Consider the following 27,600-nt stretch of genomic DNA (forward strand, 5'->3'; position numbering starts at 1 on the left):
CCTTACTGGAACATTGGAACTCAATTTGGGTGGGGATCGACGTAAAACGAACCCAGGTCCGTAAGTACCTCGGATTTCTAGGAAGGCTAGTCCTATCGGACCTCCATTTATTAGAAATCACAGTCCTACCCGGACTTTCATACCTGGTTTATTTTATTTTATTTCTTTCCCTAGGACTTGAATTACTTTTAGATGCTAACCCAACATTTATAGTCTCTAAACCATTGGCTTATCCACTAATAATGTGTAGATGTAGGTGTAAGCGTATATTATTTATAATATAATATAATATAATATAATATAATATAATATATATATATATATATATATATATATACATATATATGATACTTATGCGTATATGCATGTATACGAATTTGTGTGTGTATGTATGCGTATGTGACCCCATCACTTCAACTATCACTTTGACGGATCCGTACGAGGTATGCGCATGTGTACGAGTACGTGATGTAGGACCCCACCACTTCAGTTTATCTTTGAATGGGCTACTCCGACGTATAGTCTGTCTTTGTGTACGAGTACTTGGTGTATGCGTCTATGACCTCACTCAGACAGGTGTGCAGAGGAAGGTCCCAAAATATGTTTCTTTTTTAATATATTTTTGGGGGAGCATGACCCGACCCCCTTAAAAACTTTGCTTATCACAATCTAGACACCTCTCCCTGCACAATCTCTTGCACGCATCTGCCACAACTTCAAATTTGTCTTCCACGGCATGTACTGATTTCATCGAATACTCGTCTGATTCTGGTAGGTCATATCTCTCGTCTCTCTTGGCGTAGTGGGTGTTTGAGCTTTGACCTTGACGGCGTTTTCGTAGAAATGCGAGTGCGTCTCACGTGGGGAAGCAGACGTGGGCAGAACGGACACGCCCATTCGACTGACATCCTTTGGAGGGGGAGGATGGCGGAACTCCATCCCTTGATCTCTGCCACTGAGAACAGGGTCCTTCTCCCAGCCCCTCCTAGTAACACATACTGGGCTTCCCGAGTGGGTATGCCCCATGTGGAACAACCCCGGTCCGTGTTCCGAACTCTGTAACATTATCGATTCGTATTCATCCTTTTCCGCCATTTTGTTATTTCCGTACGAGTCAGACGAGTTACTTGGAGTTGTCTCCCTTGGACGCGACAGTCCCGCCAGAGCTAGGCTGTGCGGGGGTTTTGGAGATTTCTGACCGACGAAAGCGAATTTCTTCTGATGCCAGTGGCAGTGGTCGTCGGAACAGACGTCCTCCACTTCGGCGTACCCCGGAGACGTCGGCGAGCGGAGACGTTTCTGCGTGATGGAGTCGGCCACGTCGCTGTAGCCGTCTCGGAGAACGGGCCTCTCGGTAACGGTCGCGAATGCCCGCTCCACGTACGGCGACTTGTTGTAGTTGTTGCCGGGCAACAGATCGCTGGGGTTGGTGGGGCTGTAGTAGGTGAGTTCCGCTGACTTGCTGTCCTGTGTCGTCGTCGGGACGGCGTACACGTGCTCTATGCGCTCCACCTTTGGACGCCTACAAAGACAAAAATTGGAAGGAAAGAAAGAAGGAAATGTTTTATTTAACGACGCACTAAACACTTTTTATTTTTGGTTATATGGCGTCGGACATATGGTTAAGGACCACACAGATATTGAGAAAGGAAACCCGCTGTCGCCACTTCATGGGGTACTCTTTTCGATTAGCAGCAAGGGATCTTTTATATGCACCATCCCACAGACAGGATAGCACATACCACAGCCTTTGATATACCAGTCGTGGTGCACTGGCTAGAATGAGAAATAGCCCAATGGGCCCAGTGACAGGGATCGATCTGACACCGACCGTGCATCAAGCGAGCGCTTACGTCCCGCCCCCATAAAAATTGGAAGACATTAAAAAAGTTGAAATTTAATTAATACATATTAATGATTATACTCTTCCATTGCGACCGGCCTCGGTGGCGTCGTGGCAGGCCATCGGTCTACAGGCTGGTAGGTACTGGGTTCGGATCCCAGTCGAGGCATGGAATTTTTAATCCAGATACCGACTCCAAACCCTGAGTGGATGCTCCGCAAGGCTCAATGGGTAGGTGTAAACCACTTGCACCGACCAGTGATCCATAACTGGTTCAACAAAGGCCATGGTTTTTGCTATCCTGCCCGTGGGAAGCGCAAACAAAAGATCCCTTGCTGCCTGTTGTAAAAGAGTAGCCTATGTGGCGACAGCGGGTTTCCTCTAAAAAAAATCTATGTGGTCCATAACCATATGTCTGACGTCATATAACCGTAAATAAAATGTGTTGAGTGCGTCGTTAAATAAAACACTTCTTTTTCTTCCATTGCGATCTCAAATCCTTCTATAAAACAACAACAACCAATAACAAAAAAACCCAAACAACAACAACAACAAAAAAACTACAAAATCCCCAAACAAACAACAAAAACAAACCCAACAACGCACAAATAAAAACGGCAACACAAATACAAAACAAAAACAAAACACACCCACCAAACAAAGCCCCCACAATAAACATCCACCCCACAGCAACCCATCCCCGAAAAAACCTTAATAAGAAAAAAGAAAAAAAAGTCCACAACAACAACGTACAAAAATAAAACCATCCATCCAACAAACAAACAAAACAAAATAAAACACACAGAATACCACTTCCGAACATTTAAATACTAACGATTATGACGTTAAAAAACGTCTCGGTCGTCACTCACTTGAATATGATGATGGCTAGGACGATGGCTACGATGAGCACGCCTCCGATCACGGACACAATGATGATGACAGTCACTGGAAGATCAAATAACACAATACGTTTTTATATATATATAAATACACCTGGAAAAAAGTATCGCAACACCCCGAACTTTTCGATAATAGCCAAATGCTATCGTCAATCATATGCGAAATGCAAATAAAAACGTCATGCCAGTGTACTTTTTGGATGAAATACACCTCAGGGAAGAATTAAATTACAAATTCAACAACATACTAAACAAAAACACGCATTTTATTCTGAGAACCCAAAAAGATGAAAAACCTACAAAAAATTAGGTGCTATTAAGTTTTGTTGTGTGAAGTTCGCAAGTGCAGTCACTGTCAATATTTTGCCCTCCAGTCCTCAACAAATGACCCAAGTACACAAACCATAACATTCTATCAAGATCCTGTGGAACCCCTTCCAGTCAGAATAAAATCCAGAACCCTCATCAAAATCGACTTCCCAGACCCTCAGTAACGGGTGTAACCTCCTCCGACGGCGATAACTTCCCGTACCCTCCTCCTCATCGACTGTACGAGACGTTGCATCTGACGCTGAGGTATTGTTCCATTCCTGGTGCAGAGTCTGTTCCAATTCCGCCAGATTCTGTACTGGAGGCTCCCTCTCACATACCCTGCGACCCATAATGTCCCAGATCATCTCTATGGGGTTTAAATCTGGACTCCTGGCAGGCCAGGGTAGCGTTGTGACTGCCTCCTGGTGTAGGAAGTCAGTGACGACACGTGCACGATACGGCCTAGCATTGTCATCCATGAAAATTGGCCTTGTGTTCAAAGGATGATTAACAAAGTGTGGCACAACAACCGTGTCCAAGATGTCTGTGAGGTAGCGTTGTCCGTTTAGATTTTGCCTGACAGTTACAAGGTCGAGTTTGCAATCGTGCGACATGCAACCCCACACCATTATGGACCCTCCGCCAAACGGAACCTGCTGAAAGATGTGCCTTTGGGCATAAGCTGTACCTCTCTGGCGCCAGACACGGGCTCTACCGTCAGTCATGAACAACAGAAATCGACTCTCGTCCGACCAGTGTATTCTCCGCCATGATGCTAAATTTCATGGACGTCGCTGTTGACACCAGGCCAGCCGTGCGGCAATGTGAGCACGGGTTAACAACGGACGTCGGACGGGTCGTCTGGCTCTATATCCAGCTGTCTTGAGTCGATTCCGCACCATTCTGTCTGAAAGACGACGATTTGGCAGCCATTCTCGTTTCAACACGCCACTTCTCATGAACGGATGAATCCTGGTGAGTCTCAGAAGGACGGTATCTTCCCTATGACTTGTCACACGTGGTCGTCCGGAACGATTACGGTCCTTAACGTCATTGGTTTGTTGATGTTTCCGGACCAATCGGCTGATGGTGGATGCATGATGGCCAACATTTCTTGCGATGGCTCTCAGGGACATACCCGCATTCCGCATGCCGATAACCTGCCATCTGACAGCATCTGACAGTTGGGGAGGCCCCATATTCTAATAACATCAATTAATTCACAAAATCTTCTCAGTTTTCTAACAGTAAGAACGGTGGCTTGAAACACGTGTTTTGCCCAGTGCGGGGTACCCGTAATGCACGTTTCACTACCCGCATGCGGTAGCACGTGCAGGCCGTATCTCAATATATGGTGTAGCAAAAGGGTCATGATTGTGGACCCCACAAACAGACTTTTAAAATATTTTGAAATTTTGATATGAGGCCTGATTGTTTTGGGTGTTGCGATACTTTTTTCCAGGTGTAATATATATATATATATATATTTTTCTTATTTAACGACGCACTCAACACATTTTATTTACGGTTATATGGCGTCGGATATATGGTTAAGGACCACACAGATATTGAGAGGGGAAACCCGCTGTCGCCACTTCATGGGCTACTCTTTTCCATTAGCAGCAAGGGGTCTTTTATATGCACCACCCCATAAACAGGATAGTACATGGCACGGCCTTTGTTACACTAGTTGGCTGGAACGAAAAATAGCCCAATGGGCCCACCGACAGGAATCGATCCTAGGTCGATCACGCACCAGGTGAGCGCTGTACCACTGAGCTGCGTCCCGCCCCAAATATCACAATACTGTCAGGTTAGTCACATAACTATGTACTGGTGTTTCGAATCGGCTGGAATTTCATCATCGACAATCGGTTACAATCGGTTTGCACAAACTGATCAACATTCTGTTTCACAATCAGTTAGAATCAGTTATATGAACATAAGAAGGATTTGAATTATAAATAACGTGAACATATTTTCGTGTTCACTGGGATAGACGTTACAACTCGCTAATTTTAAGATTAATAACTGTTTAATATCATTTTTGTTTATGTAGAGATAAAACCAAACACCACAGAACACTAAAAAGTACTAGATATTTTAAAGAGTCAGTCCAGAGTTTGCTAGCATTGTAAGATGTTTTCTACTATTTTTTAATGAACTATTTTAATAACTAAAATTACATACTAATTTCAAAATATAGGTTCTTGTTTAGAATATCATTGTCTGTATATTCAATGTGTTTCTGGTAGACCTAATGTTTATAAGTACAAAACACGGGCGTAGGAAGGTGCCAAAAAGTGTGACGTGCACGCACGCGCGCGCGAGCGCACACACACACATATATATATATGCCCCCCCCCCCCCCCCCCCGCAAAAATAAAATAAAATAAAACATTCAATTCCTTCCTTCATTAAAACGTCTCTGTTAGTCTGCATTATCTTAACAATGGCAACAAAATCAGCAGCTAAATAATGTACTGTTATCTTGGTGTTGTTTTGTAAAGTTTTCAAGTGATACTGTGACGGTACATGCTCTTAAATTTGTTTCGCCTGTGGCGATTTTAATTGTGTTAGAGGGCCGTGTGCAGTTTCATTGCACTTAAGCCCAGATGGGCAACTTGTTACGTAATACTTCTGCGCGACGGTCCTCGATCGGTACGCCTAATACACACCCAGCCAGGTGCGGAGGCCATGTGGCTAGTAGTTACGTAATATCTCCGGTAGTGCTGTTTATGGCCAGGAGATTGCTCGCGGTTGGCGACAGCCAGACTGACGATCAGAGAGAAATATATCGACTCTAGTAGAGGTAGAATATGAGATGATACGTGAGGTACCGCCTTGTACCCCCAGGCGTATTCTGATTTATAATAAATAGCTAGAATTTAGAGATATCTAGGAGAACGAAAAGGACGGCTCCCAGGGAACGTAGTCCGTTGGACTTTGGTAAATATTTTTATTTCTGCTCTGTGTATAACCTTGATGTGATTGATGTGACTTTAAATATTTTGATACTGTATTATACCAATATTCTTTAGACAGTGTCTTCGGTCATCTGACGAAGTAAATCGTAGACTTTTTGTTCTAACATTATACGAGTATTTGGTAATATAAAGCTTAGCCAGTCATCCTAGACGACCTAGGTAAACTGTAGGTTATTGTCTTTATTGTGATAGGTACCAATATTAATTCTGTGTCACAAGGTTACTGAATGAGTAGTTAGGGTTAATTAAAAATTAACCCGTTAGGAATAGAGCTGTAATTCCTTTATTAATTAAGTTCCCCTGGAAGCGTTCCTAAATTATCACACGTTACTGAACGAGTAGTAAGGGTTAATTAAAAATTAACCAGTTAGGAATGGTGTTGTAATTCCTTTATTAATTAACTTCTCCTGGAAGCGTTTCTCAATTATCACACGTGTGGGTGTGGTGTAACGGTGAAGTGATTCGCATATTGTGTAACTAGACACCTAGAGATTAACTAATTAAGTGATCAGTTCTGGGTTGTTATTATTGCTGTTATTAATTAACTACTACGGCTGTACATTTGTCAGCGTAGATTAATACAGATTCCAAAGTGTATTGTGTTTTTGTTGTGTTTCTAGAGAACTAACGTGCTATATTAATATATACTTTATATAAGATCGTATCTCTGATCATACCTAGAGACGAGCCATACTAGGGTTTAACAGCCTGTTACAGAGAGATCTAATAGATATACAGTTAGGAGAGATATTTTGATAATCGTGTTTTATTCAGTTACGGGTATTATAGAATCCCCGTGACAGATACACAATTTTATGTCAATATGTACAGCTAAATAATGTACTGTTATCTTGGTGTTATTTAGGAAAGTTTTCAAGTGATACACAATTTTATGTCAATATGTACAGCTAAATAATGTACTGTTATCTTGGTGTTATTTAGGAAAGCTTTTAAGTAATATACAAGTTTATTCAATATGTACAGCTAAATAATGTACTGTTATCTTGGTGTTGTTTTGGAAAGTTTTCATGTGATATACAACTTTATGTCAATATGTACAGCTAAATAATGTACTGTTATTTTGGTGTTATTAGGAAAGTTTTCAAGTGATATACAACTTTATGTCAATATGTACAGCTAAATAATGTACTGTTATCTTGGTGTTATTTAGGAAAGTTTTCAAGTGACACGGGAAGGATGTGGAAAAGATTACTCATGTATAAACTCGACACTCTTAAGTCGGAGACTGCCTGCACGGATCTGAGACAAGTCTGAGGTCGGAAACAATGATCAGCACTGAACATTAAACGAAATTGTAATGTATTAAGATATTCATTAATTCATGAGCGTGGCTGAAGGTTACCACCAGTATATACAAGTATAAGATAAACAGCAAAAGCAACAACAATAGATGTATCAACAACAGTAATAATGCATATAGTAGTAATAGTGTAGTAGTAGTCGTAGTAGTAGTAGTATTCGTCGTCGTCGTCGTAGTAGTATTCGTCGTCGTCGTCGTCGTAGTATTCGTCGATGTAGTAGTAGTGTAGTAGTAGTAGTAGTCGTAGTAGTAGTAGTGTAGTAGTCGTCGTCGTAGTAGTAGTAGAGGTAGTCGTTGACGTCGTCGTAGTAGTGGTAGTAATAATAGTAGTAGTGTTGTAATAGTGGCAATAGTACTGGTGGTTGTATTAATAGTGGCATTATTATTATTATTATTAGTAGTAGTAGTAGTAGTAGTAGTGATGGTAGTAGTAGTAGTAGTAGTAATGGTAGTAGTAATAGTAGTAGTAGTAGTCGTAGTAGTAGTTGCAATTGTAGTGGTGGTTGTAATGATGATAGTATTAGTATTAGTAGTGGTAGTCATAGTAGTAGTAGTAGTAGTAGTAGTAGTAGTAGTAGTAGTAGTAGTGGTAGTAGTAGTAGTAGTAGTAGTAGTAATGGTAGTAGTAGTCGTAGTAGTAATAATAGTGGTAGCAGTAGTAGTTGCAATTGTAGTGATGGTGGTATTAGTATTAGTATTAGTAGAGGTAGTCGTAGTAGTAGAAGTACAAGAAGGAGAAAAAATATACCACCCTCTAATAAAACATTACCTTTAGTATCTAGGCCCGAGCTTTCTGCTTCCATTTCTTCCACACTTCCGGAATACGTGGTATAGTATTGACCTCCTGGAGAAAAAAAGAAAAAAGAAAACAAAAACTAAGTGATGCTAAACACATATTATTTATTTCCTGTTCTCGGGCGCCGATCATATTTACATTAGTAAACGCGCTGTTAACGAGATATTACTTAACCTGTCAAACTAAATGCCAGTCTATCCACGAATACTATGCGTATAAATAATCTTGGCAAAACAGCTTTCATAACTCATACCACACATTCCAGTCATACGTTCTAGGCTTGTTGGTAGAGCGTTCGGCGGAAGGTCGTGGGTCGTGAGAACGCACCCCATCGGTGTATAGGGCCGTAGCTAGGATTTTTTTTCTGGGAGCAACTGCCCCCTTGCCCTCCCCCTGCTAGCTACGGCCCTGGTGTAGAGTTGGGAATCAGTGGGAATTTCATTATCGATTGTTGATTGTCGGTTATAATCGGTTTGATTGATTGATTGATTTCAACTTATTTCCGTGCTTATATCCAATTACGGTTCAAGCACGCTGTCCTCGGCACACACCTCAGCTATCTGGGCTGTCTGTCCAGAACAGTGGGTTAGTTGTTAGTTGGTTAGTGAGAGAGAGAAGAGGGTGTAGTGGCCTTACACCTACCCATTGAGCCCTTAAGAACTCGCTCTGGGTTGGAGCCGGTACCAGGCTGCGAACCCTGTACCTACCAGCCTGTCGTCCGATGGCTTAACCACTGCGCCACCGAGGCCGCTTATACAATCGGTTGGGAATATCTTTATAAGATTATTCAGACCATGCACGTGTATACTCTACAAATCTCAAATTTTACCTTTAATGTCTGTTAAATATTACATTTCACAATGTACACACGGAATAAACTCAAAACTGAGCTTATTTAGTCATACACCATTTCATCGTCTAAACTGTAAGAACAATATGAATGAATTTTTATAATCGATAATCACACCGCTAGCGCAAAACCGATTTTTTATTATTAAATCAATCATTGGGTCATCACTATCGGTGGATCCACTTTCTGACTGAGTTTTTCCCGTTCAACCAGTGCTCCACGACTGGCATATCAAAGTCCATAATATGTCATGTCCTGTCTGTGGGAAAATACATATACAATTCCTTGCTGCTATTTGAAAAATGTTGAGGGTTTTCTCTAGGACAGTCTTTTATGTCAGAATTATCAGTGCTGACGAATAATAAATCAATATGCTCTAGTTGTTTCATTAAACAAAACAAACGCTTTCTCTAGGAATATTGTAGTGACGAACAAAGAAAGAAATGTTTTATTTAACGACGCACGCAACACATTTTATTTACGGTTATATGGCTTCAAACATATGGTTAAGGAGAGGAAACCCGCTGTCGCCACTACATGGGCTACTCTTTCCGATTAGCAGCAAGGGATCTTTTATTTGCGCTTTCCACAGGCAGGATAACACAAACCATGGCCTTTGTTGAACCAGTTATGGATCACTGGTCGGTGCAAGTGGTTTACACCTACCCATTGAGCCTTGCGGAGCAGTGACGAACAGTGCTTAACGATAGGTTGAACCCCAGCACAGAAAGAAATCGAATGTTAGGTTGCAGGCAAAGGTTAATGAACGAATGAAAGTCCATACAAACAGTTTGATGTCAAAACACAATGTGTGGAGTTGTGGTGACATTTATTCCAACAATAAAACAATGGTCTTTTTTAAATTTGATACATTTATCGCTTACCTGGGTCTGACGTTGATGACGTCATTATGAGCGGCGCATCCAGCTGTCTGAGCACGGGTAACTGGGACAACCTTGCTGTCAACACGCTGCTCTGTGCCGCCCGGCCGAGGTAACACTTCTCCGCGAACTTCGATAATGGAGGCTCGACGGCAGCTTCCGGTGAGGACGTCACTGTACCGGAAACAAAGAATAGTAGAATCAGAAGTACGTCCAGGAGACCGAGCCCACGCGGCTCTTGTCAAGATTTTTAAAAACAGGATAGGTGAAGAAGGAACACATTCTAGTTGTTGGCGAGCGTTCTCCTTACCTGAACACGTTCCAGGATGTGACGACTAACAGCTGTGACCCGATACAACGAACACTGTCTATATTTCTTGATCAAACACTATACACTGTATGTGTCATGTGTATTGATTCATAATGCAGGACGTGTGTGGGTGTCATCTTGTCAGATGATATTGACGAGAGAGAGAGAGAGAGGGGGGGGGGGAGAGGAGGGGGAGGGGAGAGAGAGAGAGAGAGACAGACAGAAAGTAAGAGAGAGAGAAATTGATACATATATACGATTGATACAGAAAGAGAGGGTAGTGAGAAATATTAAGAGAGAGAGAGAGAGAGAGAGAGAGAGAGAGAGAGAGAGAGAGAGAGAGGGGGGGGGGGAGGGTAAGGGACAGTGTAGTGACACCTGCTTAACGATTGGTTGAACCCCAGCACAAAGAGAAATTGGCTGTTAGGTTGCAGACAGAGGTAAATGAACGAATGAAAGTCGATATAGTTTGCTGTCAAAACAATGTGTGGAGCTGTGGAGGACTTTATTCAAACAACTAAACAATGGTCAAACTATACCTAAAACAATATAAACTAATAACACTACAGATCAAACATTAAAAAGAATACAGAGGGTGCAAAAATACATGTATAAATATCACCGATTAATGCTTACAAAACGTATTTGACGACTGATTTCGATATTGTGACCCATCGCATCTTAGACGGAAGTTCTAGTACTAATCTGTATCCTGTTACCGTCAGCTGAATTGATTAGTCCCAATCAAACATGACTTATATACTTTCTATTAATAATATTCAATACTAGTATACAGGTGCGTGTGCAGTAATTTTTGCAAGTCTCTCTCTCTCTCTCTCTCTCTCTCTCTCTCTCTCTCTCTCTCTCTCTCTCTGTGTGTGTGTGTGTGTGTGTGTGTGTGTGTGTGTGTGAAAACGTAATTAAAGTGACTGGTCGGTGCAAGTGGTTACACCTACCCATTGAGCCTTGCGGAGCACTCACTCAGGGTTTGGAGTCGGTATCTGGATTAAAAATCCCATGCCTCGACTGAGATCCGAACCCAGTACCTACCAGCCTGTAGACCGATTGCCTACCACGACGCCACCGAGGCCGGTGCAGGTTTGTAGATTAACTAATCTTAGTGTCCATTTTTACGGGTTGAAACTAGAGCCTGCACCTTTAACGTGTAACAGTCGAATACTTACCATCATACGTGAGCCAAAACCTGACCCTCCCGAATCTTCTCCCGCCCTCCAGCTGGATTCCGATACTGCCACACCCCAGCAGTTCGGTGTCGAGCAGGTCGTTCCCGCAGAACATCCGGGACATCCAGGTACCCGACGAGCAGTCCTGGAAGGAAATGTTCAGTCCGCTGTCGCACGACGTCGTCACGGGGTTGGACGAGACGTCGTGCACGGAGAGGTGCACGAAGCGGTCCTCTGGGGCGGAGATGCGCCACGAACACGTCCGCGACGCCACGGCCGCAGGGTAGCTGGGACTCTGGATGTGGCCTCTCTGTCGCCAGATCAGGTTGCCCGGCCAGTCGCAACGGTTTTCGATTGAGGAAGCTGGTACGAACAAAAAAGAAGAAGAAAAAAGAAATAGTACTAACTAAAAGACATAGGCTAGGGTGATACCGAGATAGCTGGACTAACAGTTAGCGTGTAGCATGACCCTGTCAAGTATAGTTGAGTCACCTCCAGCCCTCCAGTTATTGATATGTTGTAGGGGAGGGCTAGAGAGGACTGTGCGCAATACTTCGGCAATCGTCGACGATCAACTGGTAGCCAGCTAATGTGTCTAAAATACAATGTTTTCCCTAAATCTGATGCCACAGAGCTTTGTAAAAGCTTAACTTGACCCTAAATGAACTTAAATGACCCCCAATATGACCTTTAGGGGTCAATTTCGCGCGGGTACCTACCCTCGTGATACATCGTTCCTACCCTTGCCATAAACCATACCTTGTATATACCTCAGTATGTTACACATTTCTAACAAACCATGCCATAAAATGTGGACGTAAATAAACAAATAAATTATTAAATAAATAAATAAGTAAATAATATAAACGTGATCTGAACTATATTTTTCTCAAACTCCAAAGACGTCTTTTAAAAAAAAGCGGTGAAAATATAAGATGTTCGCAAAACTATTGTCAATATCTTCATTATATACGTAACACATTGTTTTTCTTGTTGTTTATTTCCATTTCTAAGGTTCAAAGCGATCTAACCAATCCTAATATCGGAAGCTGACGAAAGATATAAACACGCCAGGTGTGGGTGTAGGTAATGAAAACACACCGTTAAGTTTCGAACCTAATAACGGCGATAGCACGGCCAGCGACTAACGTTATCATGCTAATAATCTTCCCTCGTCACGTTACTTATGTGGTTCCATAAGAAATGTTGTTTAGACTTGCCTTGTACACTAAAACAAGTTTGGCAGAGATCATCACTTAGTTGTTTTTCCTTCTAGAGATCTTTATCAAGATAACGCCCTGTGCAAAGATTAACATCTTTACGTTTCTTTTTCTTTCTTCTTTTGAGTCTGTTAATTTCTTCAAACATGAAAACCACATGAAGACCAGCATTATTGTCTTTAAAGGCACAGACTAGGTATTAGAATGTGTAAAATAGATTAGTCTATTACAAAAAAAAAAAGATTCACCGTTAAATTACATACAGCGTCCAACTTGTTGCTTCAAGGTGTATACTACCAAATCAAATCCCATAGACGACAGTAGTAACATATGTGGCTACAACTCCTACCTGCAGCGTATCAATCGACATAAACGCCACGGATATAAGTACTACCACCCCTCACACTTAAAGTGAATCAGAAAAAAAATGGGAGTCAAGCTGCTCATTTCTGAGATAACAGGTAGCGTCTATGACTACCCTAGTTCCGCAAAAAATTCGAGTACTTTTTTTTACAGGTACCCCATACATGTTTCAAGCACAAGGCTACTTGACACAGTGATACTAGATGAAATACAATTGCATACATTTTTTTCCCAGATGAAACTTTTTTTTTTTTTTTTACAACCATTACCCTCACAATTATCACCAATCACAGAACTTGTGGTGTTCTCTTCTCTATCAAAAGTTGGGTACACCTCGAACTTTGAGCCAGCCTAAAGTTATTTGATTTAATACTACTTTCAGTCATATATTCTGACAAACCCAGCGTGTGTCTGGACGTGCTGACGTTTTAAACAAAATAATCCGTTTGCGTCAGATGGAACCGATGAATTGGCCTGTACCGCTATAATGAGTAATACCAAAAACACGTATAGAAACATTTATTATTACATGTTTTAAAGTAAAACCCATCCCAACTCGCGTAACATATTTGTTTTGTTTTGTTTTTGTTAAATGTCTGTGTATATAAAAACGTTTGTTAACAAGTTACCATGACTTGTTCTAGGTTAAATCCTCTGTTTTCATACAAGAACAAAAACCATTAATCTGCGTTTAGTGTATGTGTACTTCATTATCGATAACTAGTAACAATTCAAACTAAACGGCCTATTTTGGCTGTTCCAACAGTATGTTGTCACTCATGTATTAAAATCGAGACTTAATCAATACAATTTGATGGTAATTTGTTAAAAAACGTTTTTTGGGGTCTTTTTTTTAAATCGATATATACATTTTGTTTTTGGTAATAAAATTTGTATGAAAGTTTAAAACTTAATAATATGTTTTTTTTATATGAGTTAGGTAATTATTTAGTATGCCCATTTAACGATTTCCTGTTGATGCGAACGAAAAAATAAAAGTAAAGTTTGTTTTATTTAACGACGCCTCTAGAGCACATTGATTTTTATCTTATCATCGGCTATTGGACGTCAAATGCGAACGAATTATAATTCAAAATGTATTTTATATGAACCATTATCACATGAACTAGGATAATTCTCTTTAATACTAGGGAAAATCCACATACGATAATATATTGCTATTGACGTAAAGTTTGTTTTGTTTAACGACAACACTAGAGCACATTGATAAATTAATCATCGGCTATTGGATGTCAAACATTTGGTTATTGTGACTCGTAGTTGCAAGGGATCTTTTATATGCACTTTTCCATAGACAGGAAAACACATTCCACGGCCTTTGACCAGTTGTGGTGCACTGGTTGGAACGAGACATTACTACTGACGAAGACAACCTTTTTCACCACGAATGTAACGTGCTTCAGACCACACGCTGTTAATACGTTTCCCGTTTATCTCTAAAGTTGTGCAACCTGACTAGTTCCGGAAACAGTTGTTTGCATTCGTCCACGTATGTTCATATGCGATAAATTTAGAATAATCACACATATGTTCGGTATAACGTGAACGATAACTACATGATACGCTGAGCATTACGATTTTGACTTAATCTGACGCACGCTATCACTAGAATGGAGAAACCTTTAGTGAAATCTGCTTCTGCAACATAGGATATTCGTTTTGCTAAGAAAGTCAGGTCAGGTTAGCTTATAGGGCTTAACGTGCACATTCAAAGCATGCTGTTGTAGCGCACGCCTGTCATGGGTTACCGTACATATGTTGGCCCATGCCGGCTCGTCCGTCCAGAACAGAAAAGGGTTTGGGGTGGTTGGGAGCAGGGCCCGTCCGCGCTGGCAGGTGCAAGAGAGCACCAGCAGCCCCATCATGGATCAGCAAGGGATTCACGGTCCTCTGGGACCCGTTTTCGTCTGCCAATGATGTTTGTTCCAATTCATTTCATTTCAACTTATTTTCGGGCTTATATCCAGTTAAGGTTCAAGCACGCTGTTCTGGGCACACACCTCAGCTATCTGGGCTGTCTGTTTAGGACAGTGGGTTAGTTGTTAATAAAAGAGGAGGGTGTAGTGGTCTTACACCTACCCACTGAGCCCTTAAGAACTCACTCAGGGTGAGAGCCGGTACCGGGCTGCGAACCCTGTACACCCTACCAGCCTTATGTCCGATGGCTTAACCACGACACCACCGACGCTCACAATTAGGCCAAATAAAAAAAAGAGTTGGTGATCGTCCTCGCCCGTACCTGAAAAATGCTCCCGCCCCTGAATTTTTTTTATTTTTTTATTTTGTTAAAAACTGTTAAAAATGCGTCGAGATAGCAGCAATTCAACTTTCGTAAGTACCATAACGGGTTAAACCATCACCAGGTCCATCTGGCGGCCAGAGAAGGAACTACAACATCCAGGCGCATGCGCTGTTGGCAGCTACTCCCGCAAACAAAATGGTGTCCTGGGTTTTATAAAGTTTTTCACAGAAAACAAATAAAAACCTCCCCCCCATCCCCCCCCCCACCCCCACCCGATTTGTGTGATCAAAAGGACGATCACCAAATCTTTTTTTCTTTTTTTTGGCCTTACGTGAATCATAACACCACTGCTTACCGTTGACACAGACGTATCTGATTCTGGAGAACTGGTTGAGCGTCCCCTGGCACATCCTGGAGATGTCGCAGCTCTTGGCGCCTAGACACATCTGTCGGATATTACGGAACGCCACCTTGTCCGGCGCACCCCAGTATGTGCTGACGTTCTCCACAAAGATCAGTGACTCGTTGCAGTTGAGCTGCGTCTTTCGGAACCCGCCGCTACACATCGTCCACTCACACGCCTGGTTCACGTCTGAAACACGGACACAAAATTATTAATTTAGACACAGAATATTCATAAACTGATGACGATATCATAAGATTTTAATTATCCCACAGCGACATCCCACATATGTTATGGTATGCTATAGAGATTTAACGTGCACATTCAGAACAAGCCGTTTTAACGCACGCCTGTCATGGGAACAGGTGCCGACCTCGGCCGGTTCCTCCGTCAAGGACAGGAAAGGTTGGGGTGGGTGGGAGAAGGGACCGCCTCTTCTGACAGGTGCAAGAGAGCACCAGCAGCCCGACCGAAGTCGGTAGCAGGCGGAGGGCACATATGTTAGTGATCGATTTAAAGATATATGACTGGATGCTACAGTCTTATGACGTAGATATCGAAGCTAAACCGTCTAATGAAATTAACACAATCGAAATCAACATATATGCCTATGAAGTCAACTTTGCAAGCGCAAGTGTAGTAAATAGTTTTAATTTGAAAAACAAAAACAATGTGTAATAAATAAAATACTACTCTCATATCCATTAGATTCCATTCATTAGAGTCCATACAGGATTTTAGGGTCAGTCTTCTTTATTCTCTTCGAGTTTAGTTGAGAGGAAATTGTTAACGTGAAAATATCCAACTCACATTCGGACACAACCTTCGACGTTGCCTGTGGTCATGTAAGTAAATGAATGAATGAATGAATGAATGAATGAATGAATGTTTAACGACACCTCAGCACGAAAAATACATCGGCTATTGGGTGTCAAACTATGGTAATGCAAATAAATAAAGTGATGATCAACATCAATATAAAAATTCAAGACTTAAACAAAAACAGTGTAAAGAACTGTGCAAAAACACAAATATCACAGAATTTTACGGATACTGAATTTTACTCAAAACTTCAATTTTGTGCTGTATTGCCCATTCTCAAAGAGAATGTTACACCCCTGCACCACGGTCAGGTTACAGCACACGCAGGGGTTCTCAAAGAGAATGTTACACCCCTGCACCACGGCGAGGTTACAGCACACGCAGGGGTTCTCAAAGAGAATGTTACACCCCTGCACCACGGCGAGGTTACAGCACGCGCAGGGGTTCTCAAAGAGAATGTTACACCCCTGCACCATGGCGAGGTTACAGCACGCGCAGGGGTTCTCAAAGAGAATGTTACACCCCTGCACCACGGCGAGGTTACAGCACGCGCAGGGGTTCTCAAAGAGAATGTTACACCCCTGCACCACGGCGAGGTTACAGCACGCGCAGGGGTTCTCAAAGAGAATGTTACACCCCTGCACCACGGTGAGGTTACAGCACGCGCAGGGGTTCTCAAAGAGAATGTTACACCCCTGCACCACGGCGAGGTTACAGCACGCGCAGGGGTTCTCAAAGAGAATGTTACACCCCTGCACCACGGCGAGGTTACAGCACGCGCAGGGGTTCTCAAAGAGAATGTTACACCCCTGCACCACGGCGAGGTTACAGCACGCGCAGGGGTTCTCAAAGAGAATGTTACACCCCTGCACCACGGCGAGGTTACAGCACGCGCAGGAGTTCTCAAAGAGAATGTTACACCCCTGCACCACGGCGAGGTTACAGCACGCGCAGGGGTTCTCAAAGAGAATGTTACACCCCTGCACCACGGTGAGGTTACAGCACGCGCAGGGGTTCTCAAAGAGAATGTTACACCCCTGCACCACGGTGAGGTTACAGCACGCGCAGGGGTTCTCAAAGAGAATGTTACACCCCTGCACCACGGCGAGGTTACAGCACGCGCAGGGGTTCTCAAAGAGAATGTTACACCCCTGCACCACGGTGAGGTTACAGCACGCGCAGGGGTTCTCAAAGAGAATGTTACACCCCTGCACCACGGCGAGGTTACAGCACGCGCAGGGGTTCTCAAAGAGAATGTTACACCCCTGCACCACGGCGAGGTTACAGCACGCGCAGGGGTTCTCAAAGAGAATGTTACACCCCTGCACCACGGTGAGGTTACAGCACGCGCAGGGGTTCTCAAAGAGAATGTTACACCCGTGCACCACGGTGAGGTTACAGCAAGCGCAGGGGTTCTCAAAGAGAATGTTACACCCCTGCACCACGGTGAGGTTACAGCACACGCAGGGGTTCTCAAAGAGAATGTTACACCCCTGCACCACGGTGAGGTTACAGCACACGCAGGGGTTCTCAAAGAGAATGTTACACCCCTGCACCACGGTGAGGTTACAGCACACGCAGGGGTTCTCAAAGAGAATGTTACACCCCTGCACCACGGTGAGGTTACAGCACACGCAGGGGTTCTCAAAGAGAATGTTACACCCCTGCACCACGGTGAGGTTACAGCACACGCAGGGGTTCTCAAAGAGAATGTTACACCCCTGCACCACGGTGAGGTTACAGCACACGCAGGGGTTCTCAAAGAGAATGTTACACCCCTGCACCACGGTGAGGTTACAGCACACGCAGGGGTTCTCAAAGAGAATGTTACACCCCTGCACCACGGTGAGGTTACAGCACACGCAGGGGTTCTCAAAGAGAATGTTACACCCCTGCACCACGGTGAGGTTACAGCACACGCAGGGGCCATGTAAGTAATGTGCACGTTAATGGTAAAACTATCGGGATCCAGCGTAGGTGTATGGATCGATGGATCAAACCTCCTCGGTGGATCCATTCTCTGATTCTCAACCAGCGTACCAACAAGTGGTATATAAAAGCCTGTGGTATGTGCTATCGCGTCTACAGGAAAGCGCATACGTGTTTAGATGCTAATGGAAAAATGTAACGGGTCTCTTCTGACGACGACTATGTGTCAGAATTACCAAATATTTAACATCCAATAGCCGATGAGTAATTACATAATTAATCAATGTGCTCTAGTGGTGTCGTTAAACAAAACAATTAAACTTTAATGATGAAAAGTTGTGATTTGTAATAGCAGAAGCTATTTTACACATTCTAACTAACTAGGGTCAGTGTTTGCAATATTGTCCATGCGATGTCGGAAACGAACACTCAGCAATATAAAATATGGGATGGGACAATATATTTACATATCTATATCCAATTAAGGTTCAGGCACGTCTCTCCCCAGCACAATCTTTGACTTCGCCAGTGGACTGGGAGAGAAGGTGTGTGTGTGTGGGGGGGGGGGGGGGGGGGAGGTGATTTGGAAATGGACAGAATTTGGAATACAAATTAATGAAAAAGCAGAATTTATAAAAAAAAAAAATGAAAAGCCAAAAATAATAATTAATAAAAAAATAATTGACTTCTTAGCCGAATAATTTTGACATAACATTTTCAACGAACATAAAAAAAAGTTTAAAGTCCGATATACAGGCGCGTGTTCAGGAATGTTAGCGGGGGATGGGGTGGGGTTGTAGGTTGGTGAGTTGGGGTGGTGGTGGGTGGTCTAGACTGTGGCGAGCGCAGTTTATGGGGTGGGCGGGGGGGGGGGGGGTGGAGTCATGCTCCTCCGCAAAATATATTAGAAGAAAAGAAAATGTGCTTGAACAGGGAGGGATTTCGATCCACGAACCCCCCCCCCCCCTAACGCGCCTGACATATCAACAATATTACTAAATAAATAATCATCAATGTCGACTGCAAACTCAGCGGTGTTGTTCTCTCACAATTTGCCAGAATTACAATCCATTCCGCGTGTCTCTTCTCTCGAACTGTCTAAATTAAATTAACTACACGCTGAACCACAGTGAGCTGGTGTGGTATTTAATATCTCTTTATTTCCTGTCTGCCGTGATAAACCAAAGATGGGAAATCGCTCTGTGGAATCGACTTCAGTGCCGCGGTGGATAACACTTCGTCTTTAAAGAGAACATCCCGAGTTTTCTTCAACTGCACTGGCCAATAGGAACCAGGGTAAGGGCCTGTCCCCCTTCCCCAAATTGAGAACGAAAATGTACACACACACACACACACGCACACACACACACACACACACGCAAATTAAGGCCTGCTCAATATAAATAAAGATACAAATGTTTTTAGTGCTCCTTCTACAAGTGACTCATTCATTCCAAACTATTTTCGTGCTCATATTCAAGTAAGGTTCAAACACGCTGTCCTGAGCACATCCCTCAGCTATCTGAGCTGTCTGTCCAGGACAGTGAGTTAGTTGTTAGTGGTTAGTGTCTGTTACCCCCTCCACTTTAGACTGCCTCCCCCTAGTCCAGATATCGTTCCCACGGGTCTGCTGTGCACGCATATAGCAATTGGGAAGAGGGGTGGGGGTGTTTTAGCCAATTTGTTTTATAGGGTAAAGATGTTCCGTTTTCTGTTAAACTGGTATGTCGATAAAAACAGACATTTGAAATCCTTTGCCACTATCCACTATCGGAACTACTGACTAGCAACATATCGCTTATTTGTGATACCCTGAAGTTTAATCCGGGTAGTAATACGTCACTACATGATGCCTTTTATCTGTTCAGATTCAACTTTTAGTATCTAAATCCAATTAGGTTCAAGCACGCTGCCATGGGACCACATACACCTCAGCCATCTGGACCTTCTATCCTGGGGTCCGTTTTACGACGCGATCTTAGTGCTAAAATGACTTTAGTGTATAAGTTAGCTAACACTTAAAGTGATTTTAGCGCAAAAATCGCTTCGTAAATCGAGGCCCAGGACTTTGGTTGGTGGGTAGTTGTTAGCAAGAGAAAAGTAATGGCTGTTGGTGACAGAGAAATCGCTATAGTGATGGTACAACTTCCCAATGATCCATTAAAAAACTAGCTGTTAGTAGAATCCGGTGCCGGGGTTCGAACTCATTACCCACCAGCGTACAGCCCAGCGGGTTAACGACCCCGCCACCGAGGCCGGCGTGGTGACGTAGACACGGCTCACTGACCGACTTCTTCGTCGTGTGACAACTCGCTCGGATTCTGCTTCCTATTAACCCAAATGGCCCACTTCCGGTTGTTTACTCAATTGTTCAATTATTGCTGGAACTCAGGCGCTGTTCACAGACAATCACTTCACACGACTGGTATTTCACGACCTGCTGCGCTCACGTTGCACATATTTACTGGTAGACGAGAAAGTTAAGGTTGAAATCTGTTTTGTTTAAAAATGTAGCAGGTTTAGTGTCTATGACTACACGTCAAAATTACGAAATGTTTGACATCATGTAGCTGATAGTTAATAGACCAATGTGATCTAGTCGCGTCGTTAAACAAAACAAACTTTAACGTTTATGTTTTGTTTAGCGATACCACTAGAGCACATTACATTTAGTAATTTTGACTGTCTTCAGAGGAAACTCACTACGTTTTTTTTTACATTGGCAGCAAGGTATCTTTTATAGACCTAGGATCGATCCCCGTCGGTGGACCCATTGGGCTATTTCTCGTTCCCGCCAGTGCTCCACAACTGGTGTAACATAGGCGTGGTATGTACTATTCTGTCTGTGGGATGTTGCATACAAAAGATCCCTTGTTGCTAATCGAAAAGAGTAGTCAATGAAGTGGCGACAGCGGTTTTTCTCTCTCAATATTTGTGTGGTCTTTAACCATATGTCTGACGCCATATAACCGTAAATAAAATGTGTTGAGTGCGTCGTTAAATAAAACATTTCCTTCCTTCTTTTATATACATTTTCAAAAAGACAGGATAGCACATACCACGGAAAATACCAGTCGTGGAACACTGGTTAAGACGGTACTAGTAGACGACGTCATGGGACGCTGCCGCTACAGGGTGGTTTTAATGTTATGAATGAATGAATGAATATATGAATATAACATAACATAACATATTTTTTATTAACAAAGAGACGAGGTACACATGGTCTTAAAGCAAACTTCTGAAAATATATGAATGAATGAACATATGAATTAGCGAATGGATGAATGAATGAATAAACGAATGGATGACATGTATATGATTTATCATTGGCTATTGGATGTCAAACATTTGATAATTCTGACACGCAACCTTCAGAGAAAACGTAACACGATACATTTTTCTATTAAGTTATCTTTTATATGCACTTCCCCACAAACGACAGCTATTTAAAAAGAGGTAGGAATGTTTGTTTATCGACACCTCAGCACATTTTAAAATATGGCTTTATGGTGTTTAACATATGGTTATTTCATGTTTAACATATAAAAAAGAAAGAAATGTTTTATTTAACAACGCACTCAACACATTGTATTTACGGTTATATGGCGTCAGACATATGGTTAAGGACCACAGAGATATTGAGAGAGGAAACCCGCTGTCGCCACTTCTTTTTCGATTAGCAGCAAGGGATCTTTTATATGCACCATCCCACAAACAGGGTAGTACATACCACGGCCTTTGATATGCCAGTCGTGGTGCACTGACTGGAACGAGAATTAGCCTAATGGGCCCACCGACGGGGATCGATCCCACACCAACCGCGCATCGAGCGAGCGCTGTACCACTGGGCTACATCTCGCCCCTGTTTAACATATAGTCGAGAGGAAGATGTTATATACTCTGTTCCGTAGACAGTCGTAGAGTACAGATTGGGACTGGATACACACGCAACCCCTCACCCCTAAAAACCCAACATACCCCCTAAACAAACCAACAAAGACCCAACAAAACAAAACCTAGAACAGAATACAATAGAATAGAATGGAATAGAATAGAATAGAATAGAATAGAATAGAATAGAATAGAATAGAATAGAATAGAATAGAATAGAATAGAATAGAATAGAATAGAATAGAATAGAATAGACGTTTAACGACAACCAGCACGAAACATACATCAGCTATTGGGTGTCAAACTATGGTAAAACAAGAACCCCCCCCCCCCCCCCAAAAAAAAAGAAGAAAAAAAAGAAGCAAAAAGCAAATAGAAAAATCCAAAAAAAAATACTAAAAAAAAACATCATACAAAAAACCAACCCAAAATACGACCCCAACCCCCCACCCCTATCCCCACCCATAGAGGGCAATCGATCGTACTACCTACGCACCTCAGGCGATGGCACTACTACTGGCGCTTAGAGCTTAGCAAGGGTCCTGCCCCTCTTGGATAAGATTCTTCCACTGTATGACCTGTACTCGAAACCAGTTAAAATCCACTGCACCATCAAAGTGCTCCAAATGACTAGCAGATGTGTATGTATTTGATAGAACGTTTACCCACATTAATTAGCGAGACACCACGCAGGTAAGTGACTCTCACCTGTGGAATAAAACCCATTATACAACCGTCGATTGTGGTTTTCCCATATTCAACATCGTGTTTTAATAACAACAACCTCACACTCCGGATAAACGTACAAACACAGACCAGGTCTGCGTTCAGCGACAGCGAGTAACGCGAACGTTCGCAAACTATTTGACTGGGTACCAATGTAGCCATTTTGATTTAACGAGAATTTACTTAGACAAGTTAGAATTTGACATAAACATAGTGGGCAGAATTTACGAAGCGTGTTTGTTTTAAACGCGGGCGTTCAAGCATTGTGAATATATGAAGTTACACGCGCTTCATAAATTCGGTCCGTTATATTACCGTTCTTTACTTTGAAGAATCAGAAAAGGGAAGCAACTCTTATTAAACATCATAATACAGACAACATACTGCAGGTATAACTATACCAAATAAAATTCCACAGGCGACCATCTTAACGTTTGTGCTTAAAACACTATATGCAATATATCAACCAAACTATGACCCATAAATATCAGTACTACAACCCCTACCTTAAAGTATTAACTGAAGAAAATGGTACCTTTCATGGCTCACTTTTAGTGTAACCAGATGTTTTTACAACACTCCTAGTTTCGCACACAATTTGAGTACTTTTTTCAGGTTCCCCATACATGTTCCAAGCACAAGGCTACTTGACAGTGGTACTAGATGAAATAAAATTGCATACATTTTAGCCCAGATGAAACTAGACTTTTTTTTTTTACAACCAACACACTCACACTTATAAACAATCACAGGACTTGTGGTGTTAACTTCTCTATCAAACGTTCGGTGCACCTCGAATTTTGACCCAGCCGGACATTATTTAGTATAGTGCTACCTGCAAGCAATGGCATTCAGTTCTAGTTTTCACACCATCATGGAGGGAGTTTGAACATTGCAAGACATACCAGTTCAATAACTCTGATTCCAATAAAGTAAACTAAGGAAAAGGGGCACTATTTTCAATAGACCTGTATTTCGCCATCAAGCAACTGACTGGCTATGATAGTGCTGTGATCACTGAAGCTAAAAAAACCCAGTCTAGCCAACATTTCTGGGCTCTATCTGGCTGGACTGAGCCAGGGTTTATTGCAAAAACACACATTCCAACGGGATGCAGGGCCAGTTTTAACAACCACGATACTACCTGGGGTTTTTTTTTTTTTTAAAGGGGGGTGGGGGGTAGGGGGGTGTTGTCGGGTGTGTGTGTGTGGGAGGGGGTCATATTTTATAGTACAGCTAACGTTTTGCCTGAACTCAGCCCAAAGTCTACTGTGGAGACATAACTGTGTTGTTTTTTTGCTTCTTTTAATATCTTCTGTTTCTTTGCTTGTCATTTAGCGAATGCTTTTCTTAAAATGTTTGGCTGAACACAACCCAACTTTTATTGCTGCAACACATATTCCTGTGTGACCAACTTCTACATTAGCGATACACCTTGTGCGTTTCATTTCATTGTTTTTAAAAAAAAATCATATCAGCTAACGTTTTCCTGCCATGTTTGCCTGAACGCAGTTCATGCTTATTGCAGCGGTACCACACATTCCTATGTATGGCCAACTTCTTCAATGGCGGTGCTACCTGTGGTTTTTTGTGAGCTCATTTATTCGGTAGAAATCTTTCTCGTAAAGAGATCGTGAACGTGATGCTGTTTTCCAGTTAATGATATCCACACTGACATTTATCTATCGCCACCTCGCGTAAACCGGCTTCACTACTTCACAACGCCGTCTCCAGATCTGAGGAGAGGCCTTGACGTTCTTTACACAGTGGAAACAGAGACGGAAAGAAAAGGAATGTGGGTTTAACGACAATAAAACGACTGCACATTTTGAACTATGGCCATTTGAGCTCTAGCATTTCGCTTTGTTTGTTTGTTTGTTTCTCTGTCTCTGTTTGTCTCTCTGTTTGTCTGTCTGTATGTCTGTCTGTCTGTCTCTCTCTCGTTGTCTGTCTCTGTCTCTCTCTCTGTCTGTCTCTGTCTCTCTCTGTCTGTCTGTCTCTCTCTCGCTCCCTGTCTGTCTCTGTCTGTCTGTGTCTCTCTCTCTCGCTGTCTGTCTGTGTGTCGCTCTCTCTCTGTGTCTGTCTCTGGCTCTCTCTCTGTCTGTCTGTCTGTCTGTCTGTCTGTCTGTCTGTCTGTCTGTCTGTCTGTCTCTCTCTCTCTCTCTCTCTCTCTCTCTCTCTCTCTCTCTCTCTCTCTCTCTCTCTCTCTCTCTCTCTCTCTCTCTCTCTTACACACTCACTCACTCACTCACTGGGTGCGTCTCTGTCTCTTCCAATTTCTCTCTCTCTCAGTCTCTGCCCCCTCTCTCTGCGTCTGTCTCTGTCTATATATATATATATATATATATATATATATATATATATATATATATATATATATATATATATATATATATATATATATATATATATATATGTATGTATGTATATGTATATATGTATATATGTATATATATATATATATATATATATATATGCAAGTGTGTCTGTCTGTCTCTATCTCAATAATCTGTCGACAGAGAGAGGAAACCAGCTACCGCGACTAGGACTACTCCTACAGAATAGCAGCAACGGATCTCTCATAATATGCAATATACTCCATATATTTCATACATGTAATAAAACAAATGGCGACATTCGACATTTTACCCTCGTATACCATGTGACATAATTGTAGGCATAGCCGCACGAAAATATTTTTCTGAAACCCAATACTTATAATTTGTCCTGAAGAGTACTTAATTCAACCAGTGACGTCACTGAAGCCGCCGAGCCATCATATCCTACTATCGTTCATTAAAGTTGGCCGTAAACAGAGAAGAAAGATAACGTCACTGACTTTAACTAACGCAGCTGTTTAAAATGATCATGAAACAGCTAGTGGTAACTAGCATCAGTCGATGAGATATTGTATATTTCAAGACACATAAAATAAACAGCAGTATTGACACATAATTCCCTCTACCATAGATGTAAGAAAACCTTTTGGGTGATGGAATGGCGATGTAAATATTCCTAGTGAATGCAATTTTCATTTATAATCCAATAGTATCCGGAAATAATATTTAAAAAGAAAAGAAACACAACAAGAAATAGAAATATAAATTAAGTATATGTAATATGTCATTAACGCAGAATAAACCATGGAATGGCGTCATACCTGATTACCATAGTCAACCTGTTCCATTTCCGATATACGCATATAGTTTTACAAAACTCGTCCAAATTGGGAAATATGGAAATTGCTTATTTCATATACTGTGCAAGATCACACTTACAAAGGTTATCGGAAAATGGATTAGCCACCTTTAAGGTGTATCCTAACCGGACGCGAGCGATGCGAGCGATCATTTTAGAAATCATTCACTTCAATTGCCATATCCTAACCGGTCGCGTGCGACGCGACATATTTAGGTTAGGTTATGGCGATTGACATCAATGATTTCTACAATAATCGCTCGCGTTCTGTTAGGATACAACTTTAGGATACAGCTTTATGGTTAATATACCAGTCATATACATACACGTATCTGAAAGTTTATTTTGACATGTGAACAGAAAAACAAGAGAAAGGAAGTTGCTCATTCACCCATTCTTTCATGCTTCTTCTTTGCCTGCTTTCGTTCATTTATTTGTTCATTTATTAAATCGTGTTTTGCAACCACACTCTTCTTTTACTTTCTGTTGTACCATTGATAATATTTTTGACCAGTGAAAACCCATTCAAGGCCTCTTTAAATTTTGATATACGATACATGCATTTATAAGAATACTTTGGAAGTAAGTGCGTGGAGATAAGATTTTCACACAAATCAGCGTGCACCTATTTGCGCCGACGAGGTAAACAGGTCTTCTTGGCCTTGTCACGCATCCCTAGCCTTTCGCCGCGCAGTTAAATAGTTCCCATGAATCGTGCTGATCTCCCGAGATTAAATTGGTATTGGAGTCCAATGTACTGAAATAAAACTTGTAGCTTGGCATAAACGTCAACGTGGTACTTTGCCAGACAGTAGCGTGCCAAAACAACACTCATCAAATATAGTGGAATGGATTCCAAATGTGAAGGAAACGAGAAACAAACTCTTGAATCAAACCAACAATGTCTAGACCAACATACCTGCGGTAGGAAGGTGTTGATTTATTTGTGGTCCCTCCCCTCCCCTCCTTCTGAATTTTAATTAATTATACCCACACTCGTCTGCCAGAAATTCCCCGAGATTAGAGAAACCGAAGCATACTCTGAATGCTCATCAAACTAAAACAGATGCACTGAAATGATATGAGATTTATATATCATAGTTTGTTTTAAAGTTTGTTTTATTTAATGACCCCACTAGAGCGCATTGATTAATTAATCATCGGCTATTGGATGTCAAACATTTGGTAATTCAGACTAGTAGTCATCAGAGGAAACCAGCTACATATTCCAATTAGCAGCGTGGGATCTTTTATATGCACTTTCCCACAGACAGAAAAGCACATACCACGGTGTTTGACCAGTTGTGATGCACTGGTTGGAAGAAAAAAACATGCAATCAGTTGAATGAATCAACCGAGGTGGTTCGATCCTGCGACACAAGCACCTCGGGCGAGC

The 27,600-nt window shown here is 42.0% G+C and overlaps 1 protein-coding gene across 1 annotated transcript in view; it reads right to left on the bottom strand.

Moving 5' to 3' along the window:
• Window positions 1-368: 368 nt before the first annotated feature.
• LOC121382277 overlaps window positions 369-27,600 on the bottom strand; it is a 38,288-nt gene continuing 11,056 nt past the window's right edge. Inside the window, exons 2-7 of the mRNA XM_041511848.1 lie at window positions 15,588-15,824; window positions 11,387-11,749; window positions 9,896-10,066; window positions 8,135-8,209; window positions 2,716-2,791; window positions 369-1,522 (exon numbers count right to left, since the gene is read on the bottom strand). Coding sequence (XP_041367782.1) covers window positions 748-1,522; window positions 2,716-2,791; window positions 8,135-8,209; window positions 9,896-10,066; window positions 11,387-11,749; window positions 15,588-15,824 — 1,697 coding nt within the window. The 3' untranslated portion in view covers window positions 369-747. The remainder of the gene's footprint in view (window positions 1,523-2,715; window positions 2,792-8,134; window positions 8,210-9,895; window positions 10,067-11,386; window positions 11,750-15,587; window positions 15,825-27,600) is intronic.

The sequence above is a fragment of the Gigantopelta aegis genome, chromosome 9, assembly GCF_016097555.1.
Source record: "Gigantopelta aegis isolate Gae_Host chromosome 9, Gae_host_genome, whole genome shotgun sequence".
Taxonomy (NCBI): domain Eukaryota; kingdom Metazoa; phylum Mollusca; class Gastropoda; order Neomphalida; family Peltospiridae; genus Gigantopelta; species Gigantopelta aegis.